Source organism: Lampetra fluviatilis, chromosome 13 (assembly GCF_964198595.1).
Source record: "Lampetra fluviatilis chromosome 13, kcLamFluv1.1, whole genome shotgun sequence".
NCBI classification, from domain to species: domain Eukaryota; kingdom Metazoa; phylum Chordata; class Hyperoartia; order Petromyzontiformes; family Petromyzontidae; genus Lampetra; species Lampetra fluviatilis.
In genome coordinates, this window is record NC_136287.1 from 14,915,813 (window position 1) to 14,933,963 (window position 18,151).

General features: G+C 50.7%; 2 protein-coding genes across 2 annotated transcripts; one reads left to right on the forward strand and one right to left on the reverse strand.

Moving 5' to 3' along the window:
* Positions 1–555: 555 nt before the first annotated feature.
* Positions 556–8,535, reverse strand: DCTN6 (dynactin subunit 6). The gene is made up of 7 exons (XM_078862392.1): positions 7,846–8,535; positions 5,936–6,000; positions 4,517–4,622; positions 4,148–4,239; positions 3,202–3,249; positions 2,175–2,317; positions 556–1,360 (listed from the first exon to the last, which is right to left on the reverse strand). The coding sequence occupies exons 1-7, from the start codon at positions 7,881–7,883 to the stop codon at positions 1,268–1,270; spliced, it is 585 nt and encodes a 194-aa protein (XP_078718518.1). The 5' UTR covers positions 7,884–8,535; the 3' UTR covers positions 556–1,267.
* Positions 8,536–9,259: 724 nt separating this feature from the next.
* Positions 9,260–17,794, forward strand: LOC144935622 (ornithine decarboxylase antizyme 1-like). Its single transcript, XM_078862445.1, has 6 exons — positions 9,260–9,274; positions 9,736–9,742; positions 15,118–15,254; positions 16,153–16,325; positions 17,029–17,114; positions 17,219–17,794. Exons 1-6 carry the CDS (start codon positions 9,260–9,262, stop codon positions 17,350–17,352), a joined length of 552 nt encoding a protein of 183 aa, XP_078718571.1. The 3' UTR covers positions 17,353–17,794.
* The last annotated feature ends 357 nt before the right edge of the window (positions 17,795–18,151 follow it).

Sequence of the window (18,151 nt, forward strand, 5' to 3'; positions counted from 1 at the left end):
TACTATGCAAAACATCGCGTGTTATTGTAACTAGGCTGCTGTTACCAATTGCGTTCAAAGCAATCCCCACGTCTGCAATGCGCCGCGTGACACACCTTATGACAACACCTTGCCATTGAAGCACTGTACACATCACCCAAGTTGCCAAGACATGCGCAGGAGTAACTCCAAGCACAGCTCAGATGTAGGATGCGAATCTCCCAGTGGCAGTGAGCTCGCCATTTGTTGCAAAGGTTCACAGTGCAAATCCGTCAGGCCATCCCGGTTATTACTGCGGGTGCACGATCTGAACGTTAAAGATCTCCCGACGTAATTCGAACTGAGTTAAGCCATTGTGTAGCGGCGTCTTGGTCCAAATTGTAATAATTACATGCAACGACTCGATTGCGATTCACAAGTATCAGAAGGGAAATGCATCGTGACGAGGAACTAAACCGAGTCGGAGTGGGTGTGTGCGAGACTCCCAGGTCTCGTCTTGAAATACTTGTGTACTTGCATTTTCTTTTCCTTAAGTTACTCACTTGACTGACATTCAAAACAAGGAATTCAGAAATGCACATGAGACGGATTCTTTTATTCATGCAGAATTACAATAACTGCTTCCATTACTGCCTACATACTTTAGAAAATAATCAAACTGGGGATAACCCTCGGCAAGAAAATGATAAATAAGGCATTGTAACCTTCATTTCAACTAAGGTACCCTATTGCCATATAGCAATGGTGGAGTTCATGTTTGTCATATTAACAAACCAGCATATGAGTCATGCAAAACTGCCATCATCTTGTCTGATTTTGTAACTGTGACTGCAATATTCTATTTCAACAAGCGCTTAATTTTAATGGATAGGAAGCATGGAAATAAAAATACAAAACAATGGCAAAACTGGTAACGTGAGTGCTGCTTTGATGAGCAAGGTCAACAAAGCATATTACTGGACGTCAATTGTATTTGCTTCGTTAACTAAGCTAGAACTTTAATTTGACAGATGAATTCACAAGAGCCCTAAGAAGCGATGCTGTCGAGTTATAAAACGTAGACAAATAAAAATCACCAGCAGTTAGTATTTGAAACGAGGACATTAAGCGCAGGGAATGACACATGATCAAGGAACCGTGCTGCTCCTGACACAACACCGCACACGTCGGCAAAGGAATGCTCTGCTCATTTGTGGTAATTCACCGGTGTAGAAATGTTTATCGACAGCAGCAGTAGCAGCAGTTCCACAAGCAAATCTTCACGTTTGAACACGGAATTCTCCAAGTCTCACGCCTTTGCTGGTGTCGCTGCTTTTGGCTTCTTGAGGTGGTGGTAATTAGGAAGAATCTTCATGAGAAAATCCAGCTGCAGGGACTGAGACTGAAAAAGAATCCCACAGAGTTGGGTCATGAGTTTTGTAGGAATGCACTTGTGCCCAATGATGCTGCTGTCACCAGCATGCAGGTCGGAGATTTCAAGTTTTGGTTATTACCTTATACAGAAAGTAAAACCTACAAAAAAATTTAAACTGCCAGAATTACAAACAAAATAAGTTTGATTTTAAGTTATATTAAGTTTCATTTAATGTCAATTACGCTGAACATTTTGAATTCTGGTTGAATGTTTTACAAATGTTGTTATAGTTTGCCGTTTCAGACAAGGTAGAAAATAAATTCATCTCATTCAACCCATTTACTCTCTGCATTGCCACCAACAAGAAGACGTTCAAATATCAATGATTGAGGCACGTGTAATGACTGTTTACAAATAAGAGAAAAATATATCTTCTAGTCTTTAAAAAAGGTGCATGCCAAATATGCTAGTTTTACGGCAGAAAAGGGTAAACAGCTTGGACAATAAAAATCGAATGTAGCAAGAAAATGACACATGGAAAAGGAGGTTGTGATGGGAGGAACACATATGCTGGACATCTGTGAAAAAGAGCTTCATAGCTCATCGGATTCCTCCACTAGAAAGATTCTGATTCTAAAGCAGAGCTGGCTATAGAGATGAGCACTGGAGTGAGACCTAGAGGTCAGTGTCCAAGGGGAGGATCTCGAGATAGTGGGAAATTAACAGCAGACTTTTCACCAACTGTGAGATCGGGCAGAAGCCAATGGTGAAGTGTGGTGACACCTTGACCCTTCCACTCATGACCCCCCCCCCCCCTCCCCGGCAGGGTAAGGTGCGGCACCTGTGGTTTCTCGGACTGGGTTCTGCGCGAGCAGCGCTCGCCGAAGACCACCGTGTTCTCAGGGATCACTTCGTCCGTGTTGACCTTACAGCAGGCGCCAACCACACAGCCGCTGCTCAGCACTGTGCTCCTCCCGACCATGGCTGGAAAACAAACGCACTTTTGAGCTGCATCGAGGTTAGGCTGCAATGAATGAGAGCAGTGCTCAGGTTTTTTAATTATACCTGGATTATCATCGAGGTGATCGTGTGGCTCAGAGCATTAGCCGGCACCGCTGAGCTGCAGGATTCAAATCCAGACTTCAGCCACCAGTGATTAAGCTGCGTTCCCGAGAGTAGCGAGTTGATCTTCTCAGTGTCACCACCAACAATACAACCCTTATGAAATTGGTTTGTCACCTCATTTAGCATAGTCCAGCTCCGAGGATTACACTTTTGATTTGAATGACATGCAACTAACATGTAATGCGTTACATATGAAAAGGTTTGCCTCCCAATGTGGATGAGTGGCTGATAGAAGGGACTCCAGGAGCAGCGCTGTGATGTCATCTTCCAGGGGCTACACTGGCACAGGCTGAATGGCAATGTATTTGGTGGTAACATTACACCAGTGTCACCACTGGAAAATTGTGAGAAAATAATTATATAATCAATCTATACTGCAACCGTGCTATTGGTATCATGTCTGTCATGACACTGACCAACTTCTGTGCAGCATCGTGAGATGAAGCTGCATTGAGATGCAATGTAAATGCACACTATATTATAACGTGTGTGAAGAAATTAATATATGGAATTATTGTAACATCACATGTATCACAAAACTACTTCTAGGATCCCTTCAAAAGGCACCTTCATCACACCGAGGCATAAACCTGTTGCAAGTGTGGAGGATGTTCTTTAGAGCTGGATTAAGACAAGCCAAGTATAGACAACATATTTAAGGCTTTTTTCTGCATTCAACCTCCTAAAAAAGAGTTAAAGATTTTTAAAAAAACCCGTAGAAAAATGTCCAAATGTCCCAGTACCTTTTGATTCGATTGTATTATAGTCTCCGATTTTCAAGGCTTCGCTTTCTGAATAACAAAGTTAAAGGTATCTACAACACAGAGACAATAACAAATTATTCTCAAACATGCATAGCAATGTAAAGATAACAGGATTTCTTTACTTTTAATCAGTGAAAATATAAATGTCTCGATGTTTCAGCCAACTAGCCTTCAAAAAATATTGGTGTCAGTGAGCCTGTCCTGCTCCGACACACGCATTAGTGTGTGTAGGTAGAGAGGCTGGAAGGCTCGGGGACCCGGACGTTGGGACACAGTCCGATGGGAACACCTCTCTCTTAACCACAACAGCAGTCTCCACGTCATCACACATACCATTTCTGGTTTCCACTCGAACCTCATTTAGCACATAAACCAAATTCAGAAATCGGAATTCAGCTGCCCGACACTTCGGCTAGAGCGCCTGGCTGTACAGGTAGGAGAATGAGTGGATAAGGGCTCTCCTGTATCACTCCAGAAGACTCACGTCCACAGAGATACAGTGCTCCAGGGTCTGACGTGACACACTGCACACGTGACACAGCTGGTATGGGAACTCCTCTCGAGCACACAACGAAAATGTTGTCTTCTCAGCATGTGTGTTTTCACCCCTGGCTTATTGTATTTGCAAATTCATAAGGTGTGGCGATATCAGAAAGGAGTGTGGTTTCCTTCCCCCTGCAAATAATAGGATTAAGTTATAAAATTACCATTTATGCAAAGGGATTTTAATAAAAAAGTTTAAACACTAAAATATGTGTTGGCAGCAGAACGATCTTGGAGAGGAATACGAGCGGCAGTCGTTGCGCAGTTGGCATTGCGAGAGGTGGAGTCAACTGGCTCCCTCACGACCCCAACGGGTAAAGGGACTGATGATGATGATATGCCCGAGTGGATTTAATGTTCAATGCTTTTAAGCAAAGGATACGACAGCCAACTTCAAACACATTGTTGGTTCCGATCACCATCGTCACTGGTTCCATTTCATTTTTCTCTGACAACGGATTCTTGTCTGGCAACCTAGAGGGAGACGGCAAGAAGAAACCTCATCACCATCATCATACAAAGTACAGCCAGAGCAGTTGGATGAATGTTAGATTATCATCACGGGTACAAAAATTTGAATCTGGCTCAATTTGATGTGACAGCGTGCAACCACATGCATCTTAAATGACTTCAGAGTGCAACAATGGTGTAAACGTGTCTATAGCGATGCAATCGATTGCTCGTGATAGGACCCGCATCCCCTCCATTGCACAGAATTCCCAAAGCTTATCTCGGCCGAATGAAGCCTCACCGGTTGATGATCACCACTTGTTCTTCGATCAGGTTGTTCTCCCCGATTATTATTGGGCCCGCATCAGCTATAATCCTGGCCTTGGGATGGATAACTGTCCTTGTTCCTGAAAAATAGATTCAACATCTCTTCAGTACACACCCACCTGCCAGATAATCAATAACACCAGAACATAGGATTCTGAAAGGTATCTTTATAAATGTACAAATCATTTTTTAGCAGAGATGAATGTGATGCAAGGTTTAGGTGCTCATGGGCGTTCCATGGTGTTTGTGAGCATTCGTGAGTGCATATAGGTGAGTGCAGACGCGGCAAGCATTGAACACTGTAGGCTGTGAAGCACCAGTTTGCATAACGCTGAAGACCAAGTAACAGATGTGGCCTTGATGACGTGAGTGGAGTGGAGCTCCTGAACATGCTCACGTAAACATCATTTGGTGTGCATTCACATCTGAAGAATGGCTGTTCTCTATGGAAATGCTTGAGACTAATTGATGCAGACTTAATTCAGTTCGCCGCGTGGCTTCATGCTTGTGTATAACTAATGCGGAACACTGTAGATTTATGGAAATGTGTAAACGTGTCTAGAATGTGAAGGCTTACCCACACACTACTGACAAATTAAGTAAATTTGCTTCTACATCTGACACCTTCTAAGTGTGCCGAGTGCTCTTTGTCCACGCCAGGGTGGCACGGTACCAGACGCACAGCCCGGCAGCGATAGGAGACGACACTCCACACTTACGTGACAAATTTTGTTTTATTTAATTGAAAACAATAATAATTGGAGTCCAGTAAACGTAAATTATATTTTAACGATATCCTTCATCGGGAGTTTTTGTTTGCTCCATGGATTAGTCAAGCCAGACCCTCACTAACAACTCAAACATCTCTGCCAAAATAAAACAATAAGAACTGAGCATTAACCAAAAATATTTCATGATGAAGTCTTAGTTACATGTCCAAACCATATGAAATGAAATGCAAGTTCCAGACTGAGTCACTGTTTGATAAACTTAAAGTGTTTTGGAAATTTGATTAATACCAGCAGACTCCATATGTTGGACAAACTGAACCACAGCCTTACAATAACACCTACATATTTTGGTTTTGCTCACTTCGTAATGCAGATACTTCTTAACACGGCATTAACAATGTGCATGCTATTGTAGCGAGAGTACCTTGCAGGATAAAATTAGCGTTTCTGTTTTATTTTACATTTCAGTTGCAAAAACCACACCACAGAACTATGTGTGCAAGCTTGTTTTGTTTGCACCAGTTTCGTTCTGATTAAATAAATTCTATTCTGTTTGTTTTCCTACAAAGTGTTTCCACCCAGCCACAGCCACGAAAATTATCTCTTTTTTAATGGTGTTGCGAATGAAACACGCGAAATTATTGTGAAGGGCATGCAGTTACCGATGGTGACCTGTCCTCGGATCTCGCTTTCCACACAGACAACAGCACCTGGCGCGATCTTCACGCTGCAGAGATAAACGTGCCACACACAGAATAGTGCCTCCAGGGCTGAAGCACTGAACACTACAACTGGAGGCCATTTCAGTTTTACATTGCAGATTTTATTTCACCTGCACTTCTAGACTGGGTTTCACTGCTCAGGCAGATGGTGTGATATGGATGTAAGGGTCATGTACCATGGATGTTAGGGGTCATGTACCATGTTCGGGGTCACGTGCCAGGGATGGTAGGGGTCACGTGCCAGGGCTGTGAGTGGCCTAGCTAATCACTATGAAGCCAGAGGTGAAGCAGAACGTGCAGTTGCATTTTCCCATTCACGGTCTCGTTTTAGACACCACATTATTTTGTGAATAATTATTGTTTTACTATGTCCCATATAGTAAAACGACTGTCTGCACCCCAACGTAGGATTAGCAACACTTCACCTAGAGTCCTAGACTCTCTCTCCCGAGGCCCTCTCCTAGTGGCTAGCAGACCCTGACATTGGCATTTAGCACCATAACATATTGCTGTCATACGCAAGAATATACAGAAGTCGAATTTAACGTTTGTTTTTCAGGTAGCCTTTCATTTAGAGGTTCATTTCAAATGTGTATTGATATTCTTAGGTTTAAATTACATTCTTAGAGAAGGCAGAATGGTGAACGAGGAGCGTGATACACGAGTCTTGTTGTAGAAGTGGCAGAGAGGCGAGGTGAGAGGGAGAAGGGAATGAGATTAACGTTTGTGTCTAATCCACAGCCCATAGGTCTGCATGGGGAGTTGGCCACGAATCGTCTTAAACACGTGTGTGAGTGTGAGTGGCTTTGCACTTGCCTGCTCTAACTTGCATTGGCACGAGTCTAAAGTCTGTTCCATAAACATGTAAACCCTGCAAGAGTATACATCTATAAACGTGTAAAACGCACAAAGTGTCGTGTACAAGACTAATGATGGTACACAAGGAATCACAGCGGGCAGCGTCAGCGTCTTCAATGCGGCTGTTGTAAGACGATGAGTAATGAAGAGCGAGGCGAAGTTGCCAGCAACTCGGGGCTGGTCACCTGCGACTCCCCCCTTTGCTTGTTGACAACACGAATGGGGGGCGGCCTCAACTCGCCTTCACCGAGACGCAGATTAAAATGCCCCACAACGAAGACCATCAGTTCAGGGAAGCTTCATTCACACTGGACTTGATTTGTGTGTGTTTGGTCCGGCCGCGTAATGCTCCAGCCAGGTTGTTGTTGTTGTCGTGAGACCCACCACCACCACCCATGGCGTGAGACCCACCACCACCCGCCACGTGGGTGAATTCGGGTGCCACGCCAGTCAACTGCGGTTACAAACACAGCCGTGCCCCTGTGTTGTTGTTGTTGATGATGTTGTTGTTGGTGGTACAATGGCTGTGGTACACAGTTCGATTCCTGCTCACGGCCACCAACATCAGTGACGCTGATCTAAGCCGGTACCTGGGCCTCCCCTAGGTAGACTCAGCCTCAAATGAGTACCCGGTGCGGTGTAAACATCGCCACTAGGGAGACAAAGGCGGCCGGGCGTGGTGTTGGCCACCCACCGCCTCGTGTGTCGCGCCGGCCTTCACAGCTGCTGCTCGCTAACAGCACTTGCCCCTAACAGAGCGTTAAGGCTACGCGGGGGAGCTTTGTCTTTGTGGCGACTGCGCGAGAGGCCCCCGCTAGGCCCAGGCCTGGAGGCCCAGGCCTGGGCCTAGCGGGGCCCGCGCGGCGGAGACGCCGCCTCGGAGCGCTCCCTCCTCCATCGCCATCACCACCCCTCACCTCACTCACCTCACCCACTCACTCAAGTCTCTTAGCTCACCACTCACTGTCACACTCTGTCTCTCTCTCTCTCACCTCTTGGGCAGCAGCTGCTTAGACGCCAGGTCCGCCATGTCGCCCCGTGACGCGCCTCGATGTCACAGCCGCTGAACCGGTAACCGGTTTCGGGATCGATGCTCAGGAACCGGTTACAGATTTCGGCGCGACGTTTCGTGCGCGCAGCGAACGCAGTGGGGGGCTGCTGGGCAGGGTGCGCAGGGTGCAAGCGCAGCCCTGCAAGTGCGTGCTCGCGACACTGCTGGCCGGATGAACCCTCCGCTATTAAGACTTGTCGGGGGTACTTGGTCTACTCTTCCACACTGATCCCGCGAGCCCGGCACTGTTGTCTCGTGTTAAACCTCCTGCTGGTGAAACATTTGCTCCCAAAGGGCTGTGTGGATGCTGCCACGTGTAGACTTGTACCACCGCGTGTTGTGTGTGAAGGGAGAGATGGTAACGCGTGCGTGTTTCTCTATGGAAGGTATGTTTTGTTATCTGCTTACACAGTTGTTATTTAGGGTGGCACTCGGCTGATGGATGTGGGAACCACGATATCGGTGGGCGGCTTTTTATGACAGGGCCATGGGGACTGAGCGCCGTGGAGTGCACGCCACACAGATGGGTGCAGCAACATTGCTGCACCACAATCTCTCATCAGCATTATCCAGACCACCAGCTCAAGAAGAACTGCGTGGTCATGTTGCCGCGCAGACGTCGGAGCACCCAACTTGGCAGTGACACAGACGCAGCCGCGGGCGGGTTTCACCGTCACCGGGACTCATCATCGGCACGGGACACCGCCTCAGGCAGCTGCGGAGAGACAAAGGCGGCGGCGGCGCTGCGGGGACGAGATCCGCCGCGTGGGACCAGCGGTGGTGTCGATGATTCACAGCTCCCCCCCCACCACCACCAGGCAGGGCCCGGGGCGCGACGGCGCGGAGTGGAAAATCCCCAAACCCCCAGCCTGGTCCAGACCCACAGCCTCGTTCAGCATCCGCCTCTGGGCGCGATTCTCTTTGCTCGTCCCCAGTGGTTATTAGACTCCGACAATTATTCATAGTCCACTGACCTCGGTCGTGTGGGTTGTTGTGACCATACTTCACCTGGTCAGCCATAGCAACAGTACAGTGCTGACAGTGGCTGTTGGGGCCCTCTGCTGCTCCACAACGCAGCCTATAACACCTGTTATGCACGAGGTCACCCATCCCCACAGCACGCTCTATCTAGCTCGCTCCCGAGGTCTGATGATGAGATGGGGAGCGCATCCTTTGTGCTCTGGTCATTGTGTGTGGCACTGCAGTCTATGCTGCAGCACTGTGCACTCACGCTGCGACTAACTGCTCGTGTGAGAGGGTTCAGTGTTGGTGCAGGCAGTGTGTGATGCACAAATAGCAGCAGCAGGAGGAGGCTGTCCATCTGGACGAGTCGGTGCCCTGGCGGAGACGGAGCGATGAGCTCAGCGCAGGTGCCGGGTGGCTCATCGCACCGTAGGGTCGTGAGAGGCGGCGGGGGGGCGGGTGGGGAGGCCTTCATCCAGCAGTGGAGTGACCATGGCCGATGACGATCGTGTTTTCAATTTCTGAATTATCGATTCGCCCGGCGCTCACGATTTTATGTGCGGCGAGGAATAGACGGAATCGATTCGCGATGGAGCTGCGTGACGTCAGGCGTCGCCTATATAAGGGGCGCAGCGCCCCCGCTGATCCCATTCGAGTCGCTCCGCAAGTCGTCACGCGTCTCCGTCGCCTCCTCCTCGTCTCTCCTCCCTCTCTCCTGCCGGGACCGCCACTCACACAGCGAATCGAAAGCGGCCTTCGGGGAAGCCGGGGAGCCGGATGATTAAGAGCTCCGTTGAGCGCATACTGAACAGCCACTGTTTCGCCAGAGAAAAATCCGGGAGTCGTACGATGCCAGGACTCACCATAGATCGGAGGTGAGAACTCCTCTTCCTGCTGCTCCACTACACCTCGTACACACCACGGCCACGGCTCTAAAGTAACTTGCAGTAAACTACCCTTAGCCAATACACGTGCGGGTGAAGGCAACGGACTGCGATGTCCGTAGTCGAGGCGGCTTGGCCATACGTCACCCTACTCGTCGGTGCGGATTGGTGACGAAGGGGTCCCAATACCCGTTTCGGACGTCACTCGGCAACTTGACGGTGGTCGTGGTTCATGGCGCAGGGCGACGACCACTGCGCCACCGCTCCTCCCCGTGCGGTAGCGGCCTCCACGATCCGCCTTGCGAGCCCCCCCCCCCCATCGTCACCTTCTTGTGGGGCTCCTCCACGTCTCGAGTAGCCCCCCGCGGTGTCGCTACTCCTCCTCGGCACACGAAGTGAGAGATGAGGGAGGGGGGTTTAAATCGCCTAGATGGGCCTCCTGGCGTGCCGAGTGGCCGCCTCCTCGTGGTGTTGTTGTTGTCTCGCCGTGAGCGGTGCCCACCACCACCACATGGTGGTGGTGGTGTGAGGGGTTTGGGCTGTCGGTGAACAATGGCCGCGTCTCGAGTAGCGAGGGAGGAAGACGCCTCGAGGGGCCCTCCCGGCTCGCGCTTCCTCGCAGCACGAAGAGGAAGCGAGCGAGGCTGTCGTCAATATTATTCACGAGGACTCTTGCTGCTGCTGCCCCCCCGGCTTGACGCCTCCTGCTGCTTGAGAAAGGAGGACAATGGGGGTGGGGGGGGGCGATGCCTCCGCCCCCAGGCTCGGGGCGGAGGAGCCGGGGAGACAAAGGGGGCCGTGACGCGGCCAGGCTCTAGCGCATTCTCCGATTGTTAAAACATTTGCGTTCGAATTCGGCAGGCCGCCCTGGTTATTTGTTGCGGTACATTGACCGTCACACACGGGGGGGGGGGGCGTTGAAGGCCCCCGTGACGTAATTAGGAACGAGGAGGGGACATTGTGGCGGCGGTGTTGCGGGTAGCATTTGCTACATTTGAAAACGTATATAGCAACCCCCCCCCCCCCTACGATGGCACAGCAAATAATAACTCTTCTGTTAGCCTCCTTAACCCGGGGAGAGGTTTAACTCCCATTACGCCGCGAGGCTGCAGCATGCGGAGTCCCATGCTGGCGGTGCCTCCATCGCTTTCTCGTCATCCGCGACTCGTCAGCAGGGATGCTGCCGGGGGGGCCGGGGGGCCCAGGCTGCACCGCGGCTGTTTCAGTTGTTGACGACGTCCGTGTGACCTTGACGCTGCTGCTGTCTTGACACGTGGTGCTGTTTTGACGCGTCGAGTTGTTGACATTTGACGGCTGTGGTGAACCTGCTGGACACGGGGGGAGGGGCAGCGGTGGCACGGGGGAGGGGCAGCGGTGGCACGGGGGGGGGAGGGGCAGCGGTGGCACGGGGGGGGAGGGGCAGCGGTGGCACGGGGGGGGGAGGGGCAGCGGTGGCACGGGGGGGGGAGGGGCAGCGGTGGCACGGGGGGGAGGGGCAGCGGTGGCACGGGGGGAGGGGCAGCGGTGGCACGGGGGGGGAGGGGCAGGGGTGGCACGGGGGGAGGGGCAGGGGTGGCACGGGGGGGAGGGGCAGGGGTGGCACGGGGGGGAGGGGCAGGGGTGGCACGGGGGGGAGGGGCAGGGGTGGCACGGGGGGGAGGGGCAGCGGTGGCACGGGGGGGAGGGGCAGCGGTGGCACGGGGGGGAGGGGCAGCGGTGGCACGGGGGGGAGGGGCAGCGGTGGCACGGGGGGGGGAGGGGCAGCGGTGGCACGGGGGGGGGAGGGGCAGCGGTGGCACGGGGGGGGGAGGGGCAGCGGTGGCACGGGGGGGGAGGGGCAGCGGTGGCACGGGGGGGGAGGGGCAGCGGTGGCACGGGGGGGAGGGGCAGCGGTGGCACGGGGGGGGGAGGGGCAGCGGTGGCACGGGGGGGGAGGGGCAGCGGTGGCACGGGGGGGGAGGGGCAGCGGTGGCACGGGGGGGGAGGGGCAGCGGTGGCACGGGGGGGGAGGGGCAGCGGTGGCACGGGGGGGGAGGGGCAGCGGTGGCACGGGGGGGGAGGGGCAGCGGTGGCACGGGGGGGGGGAGGGGCAGCGGTGGCACGGGGGGGGGGGAGGGGCAGCGGTGGCACGGGGGGGGGGAGGGGCAGCGGTGGCACGGGGGGGGGGAGGGGCAGCGGTGGCACGGGGGGGGGGAGGGGCAGCGGTGGCACGGGGGGGGGGAGGGGCAGCGGTGGCACGGGGGGGGGGGGCAGCGGTGGCACGGGGGGGGGGAGGGGCAGCGGTGGCACGGGGGGGGGGAGGGGCAGCGGTGGCACGGGGGGGGAGGGGCAGCGGTGGCACGGGGGGGGGAGGGGCAGCGGTGGCACGGGGGGGGGAGGGGCACGGGTGGATGGAGTTGGTCGCCGCTAGCGACGCTTCTAGAACTGGCTTCATCCTCCAACCCCCCGTGCCGCCACTGTCCGTGCGCGCTGACGTCACACTACTACGCTGTGACGTCACACTACGCTGTGAAGTCGCGCCATGCGGCATTTGCGGTGACGTCAGCCGGTTATTTAACGGAGAATCGATCCGGCGTGAGTCGCGCCAACGATTCCCACGGGGCATCGTGTTTGGGCGACTTGTAGGTTTATCTGCGCACCACAGTGGCTATCCGGAATAAAACCAGGAGATTATTCAAGTTCATTTATTAGGTATGGCCCTGTGAGCCATTCGGCTCTTGAATCGGGTGCAACTGCAACAAACAAAAAACAAACATAAACAAAAAAAATGTTAAAGTGACTGTGCAAACAGAAAATCCAAGAAAAGACAGCAAAATATTGCAGAAAAAGCACCGTACACCAAAAATCCCAGTGGGATGCAAGTCAAACAACAACAACAACCATGAACATCATTGCCTTTTACAAGGGCGACCAGGGTTATACGTTATTAAAGGCATTTAATTTAACACATCTACACTACCAGTAGTGTTTAAACTGTTCATGTTGCTTTATCTAATAAAGGTCCCAACTTGGTCATGAACGCGATTTCAACACAGAGGGTGTATCATCCCTTAGCGCAATAAAGCTGCACATGTGGGGCTGTGAGTATCTTATCTCGAGTCTCCGCGTGAGAATCTGGCTAGAAGCGTGATCCCGTCGTCGGGATTCTCTGCCCTGATGCCAACACGCGCCTCCACAGTGACGACTCCATGGCCCTGCACCCCGTCTCGACACGCAGCTCCCGCCTGACCAGACGGGCGTGCGAGGCAGCGCTCATCCGTCTCGCTCCTAGGCCAGGAGTTGGACATTCCTCGTTCACATGGCTCGGGCCAGTCTCTTCGTGCCGGAATGAACACTCCCGGCCCTCTAAACTGGCACTTGCGCAGGCTGCAGCCAGGCCGTGGTTTGTTAGGAGGGGTGCATTTCTGAGACTCCGTGACCTTGGTCTCCATGCGTAACGAGAATCCAGTCGGCAAGGGAGAATGGCGTTCCTCGGGATAATGGCGCATGGTGAAAGGCCTTGCTCGCGTAGCTGTGAAGCGTCTATCTGTGTGTGTGGGGCATCTATCTGTGTGTGTGTGGGGCATCTATCTGTGTGTGTGGGGCCACTTGGCAGTGATGTAATCTCTTGCCTGGCGTACGCGTGGGGGGGGGGAGAGTGGGGAGGGAGAGGCCCTTTGGGCTCCCACTGGACGCGGTGACGATGCCGCTCGTGGCTCCCATTGCACCAGGGATGGCGCTGTTGTTCGGAAAGCCCTCGAGGCCTAAACACCTCAGGCGGCCAATTACAATCACCTCCGTCCTCGTACACTTAAAGAGCACCATCGACGTTTTAATAGGTAACAGTTGACAGCTGTTTATGAAGCAACATAAGGAACTTGGGGGAAATATGTTGGATGGAATTCCGAAGTGCAGCGGTGCGAATGAGAAGTGTTCGACCTGCAGTGCGCTTTGTTATTAAACACGGTATAGTTGAGATTAAATTTGCAGTCATGGACCATCTTGAGAACCTTGACATTGCACCGATTTTCCTCAAGTTCTCTTAGGATCCGTTCCAATAATTCTCGCCCACTGCTGTCCAACACGACTGCCTAACCGATGCCTTCCCTGCTGCCCTAAGCCTTGTTGTACCTGGGCTGTCGGTGGAAGGTAAACGCTGCGATGTTGCTGCCATTCCAGTCGTGCAGTGACGAGCTTCAGGATGGGCCCTGTTTAAAATACATTTCCCTGATGTTTGACTGATGTAAAACCCTTGCAATCCGTTCAACGTGTTTTTTTTTATTTTAACGACGGCAAGTGCAAAATCACTTGCTCTCGAACTCTGAGCACATTTTGGTCATTTCATGTTGATGGTTTGATTAAAAAGTGCATTTTCCTTGGGAATTTAATTTTACTAGGTACATGAACCACAATTAGAATTGTGTCCATGCAATATTGTGGCTTGTGTTTAACTGTTATTTGTACAATGCCTCCAATGTTTTTTTTTTGTGGCAAGTCAATGGTGATTGTCAGAAGAAAAGACTGGCCTTGGGTACAGGAATGTGGGATTAACCCGCACTTGCCAGTGACGACGAGCCAAGACTGCCCATGCCTGTGACCAGCGAGTCACTGTAACATGCTTGATTTGCAGAGATTCGGTCAGTTTAAGATGGAACGTCGCAATTTGAGCACATTGTTTACTTGGGTCCCCAGATGGGCTAGACAGCAGTAACTGTTGGGAGGGCTTCATGGCGATGGGGTAAAGTGTGGGAATTCTGATTTCTCCACTCGCAATTGTTGTTGGCAGCAGGGTAGATTCCCAAAGCTGGGGCATGATTGAGTACCCCGAGTCCTCTCTTCGTTCCTCGCGACCCCAATGCTCTGTTCCTTCACGGTTGCAAATCGAGCTCGTCTTAATGTTTAATAATTCAAGATAGAGACTCCCTGGCTTGGTTTTGTTTTGCGCGGTGGTTTGTGGTAATGGCACTGTACTACGTGTTTACGATAAATGGGCGCGTTGTACAGTGTGGCAGAGAGGAAGCTGAGCATTTCCGCTCTTGCGGCAGCTGCTGCATGGTGGTTAATTTTATAAGAATTGAGTGGATGCTATTTACAATAAAACTCTGCCTGTATGGGTGCTCCAACCAAGGGAAAGGTTATGGGATAAATATAAAATGTATGTGTAACGTAGTTTAATTGTTGCGTTTGTACGGACGCCATTACGTGTAGGTAGATGCTTAAAGCCTTTAAACCATACGCAGTATTAAATGGCAGCTGCCTTATGCTTGGAAGCTGCTCTGCATTAGTGGTGTGGGTTCAGGGAAGCTGACATTTTAAAATGCCGCAGTGCTAAGTATTTTCACGTGCGTCACAAATGCTCAAGTGACATGTTTGTTTCCCCTTTGCAGTCTGTCCTCGCAGTTTAGTATCCACCCGGGTCCAGGGCCTCGGTGGTGCTCCTGATGTTCCTCACCCATCTTTGAAGATCCCGGATGGGCGGGGGGATGGTGAAGGGGATCACAATCTCTCAGCTCTTATTTACACTGTAAGAAATGGCCTTGAATAAACACACCGCCGCAGTGCATTTCGGTTGATAACGCTCGGTTTAACTCTTCCTGAAGGAGACCTCACAGCGATACACTCCACTACGCCTGACGCGGTTATCTGGCTTGACCACCTAAATGTGAAATTTGTTGTTGTTGCTCTGCTTCTACATCAACCATACAAAAGACAAACTCTCTTTCCCTGCCTTAAGGGAAATACTGGGCCCAACGAACAATCTTTTTGTGGATATGTACCCACGCTGTGGGCTGTTTATGAGAAAAAATACTTAAGTCATCCATGCGCACTGTCATAGCACTCAGCATATCACTGCATTGGCATTGTGATTAAGCATGTGAGTTTAAGAGCCTTGAGGTGATTGCTGTTTAGGTTTTTTTCACATTAACAACACTTCCCGCTGTGGTGAACAGGGCGACAGACATGGCTTGCATATCTATTCACAAATACTGTTGGATCTTTGCGTTGCCTTAAAGTTCATGCTGCGTAAACAAATCGCCCTTTTGTATTTGGCTTTAAAGGCTGAAGAGGTAACGATGTGAGGAGCACCTATTAAGCCTGACTACACACCAAGTTAAAAACGATAAAACTTAAAATTTTACTGCATCAGGCCCACTGAGCCATATAGCTATTTCTCAGAAGCGACCTGGCCGCAAATGAAAGCTTTACGGGAAGGGGCTTAATGTGGGCATTTTAGCAGGGTTGGTGTTGGCACCACCACCACCACATTTGCCCTCAGTGCTGATGGCCAGACATGCCCAGTCACCTGCTTGCGCATGCCTCGGGAGCTGTGCTGATCATCTTTAGACGATATCTTGGCACCGATATTGAATGTTGACCATGCATATTAGATACTCAGATGGCACCGTTTGTCTGTCCTCAAGGATGATCGGCTCATTGTCATGCGGGATCCACCCGCCAACGGCAAGCCCAGTGTCTGGCACTTCCAGACAAAAGTCGGTGACTGTCGCACCGTGCAGTGGGACGCGGTGCTCAGCAACAACAACCTGTTCTTGGAGATTCCACAGGGCAGCCTGCCAGAGGGCAGCAAAGAGAGGTACGGTGAACCGGAGGGTGCATGCATGTGCCATCCCCGCCGTAAGCCAGTGCCCACAGGAGCAAGAACGTTGTACGAACACTGCAACAGTTTACAGTTATTGCATCGAAAGTATAATTTGGAGTGATGGCACTGATGGATTATACAATTTCAACAGTTATGAAATAACTAGGAATGCCAAAATGCATCACCATCTGCCCTTTTCGCTTTTTGAATTGTCACGCTTTGAGGTCTTAATTGAATTCCAAAATGTATGATGTATGCATGTATTGTCCTCTAACTTTGTAACCAAATTCAACATTGGCATATTCAATCTGCATAAATAGTCTCCAAATTATATTACACTATGCATGTATCATGAGTGTATTAATTTTACCCTTGAATGGATGCATCATTAAAAAACGAAGCCTTTCATCAAAAAAGCTTGTAATACATTGTGGTGCGAGATAATGCAGTGTTTGTCCACTCGCTTTGTACGGTTACATGATTTGCTTCTGTAACTTGAGATTGCATTGTGAACAAATGAACCGACTGTGGTGTGTAATCAGACCGATTCATGAGACCCCCTCCAGGTAGGGTTACACAAAGCTTGCACAAATTCCCAAGAGGCAGTAGTTTTACTATTTGGTAATACAGCCCATTGTGCCATGTCTGCCACAATTCCTGAAGGTGAATTTGATGTTTCCCTTTTCTCTCCCTGCAGCTTTTCAATTTTATTAGAACACGCTGAAGAAAAGTTTTCTGTGGACCACGTCATCGTCTGCTTCTACCGTAATCGTGAAGATAGAGGTAATTAATGGACCCGTGCTCACTTGGGATTTCAATGTTTGTATCTTGGAGTTGTCGTCTTTGCTATGATGTTATTAATGTTCTTTGTTGTGTTCCCCTTGCAGCCTCCATGATGCGTATATTCAACTATCTGGGCTTTGAGACTGTGAAACCAGGCCATCCCATCGCCCCCAACAGGCCTGACGTTCTCTTCATGGCATACTCCATTGATCGTTGCCCATCCTCTGATGAAGAATGAAGCTCGACGTCTTTAAAAATTCCATGAGTAATTCCGGGAGTTCAGCTCTTTTAGTTTTGCTTCATAATTGTCATTAACCAGTGCTATTTGTGACTTTAATGTGTTTTAAATTTATCTTGTGTTCATAAATAGCTTTGTATTTATTTCCTTTTTAAAAAGGTCAGCTGTGCTAGTTGGGCAGTGTTTGTTATAACACCACTTCTGATACATTGGCTTGCTTTGTGTTGATTTAGTAAATGCATGAAACCAATAGATAACATCTGGATAATTAAACATGGCCTGCTTTGGGTAATTAAATACATCTGTTTAGCAACACACTTGCTTTCATCTTTAGATAATGTTTCTGTTTAAATTTATAACCTGTATTCCCAGCATATTGATCTCTTCTGTGATTTTGTCTTTATATGGAAAAAAATCTTGACAATAAAGATGAATAACAAGGTCTCTTGTAGAGGTGATTATGTTCACGTGGACCCTCAACTGAAATGTGCACGAAGTTATTTTCCAGCCTGCAAAACGTGGGACTACCTGGAGGGGCTTTAACCCCCCCCGGTGGCTGTGACCAAGCACACTGCTGCTGCAACATACCGAGTGGCCAGCAACATGCCGGGGTCTCCAGCAACATGCCGGGGGTCGCCAGCAACATGCCGGGGGTCGCCAGCAACATGCCGGGGTCGCCAGCAACATGCCGGGGTCGCCAGCAACATGCCGGGGTCGCCAGCAACATGCCGGGGTCGCCAGTAACATGCCGGGGTCGCCAGCAACATGCCGGGGTCGCCAGCAACATGCCGGGGTCGCC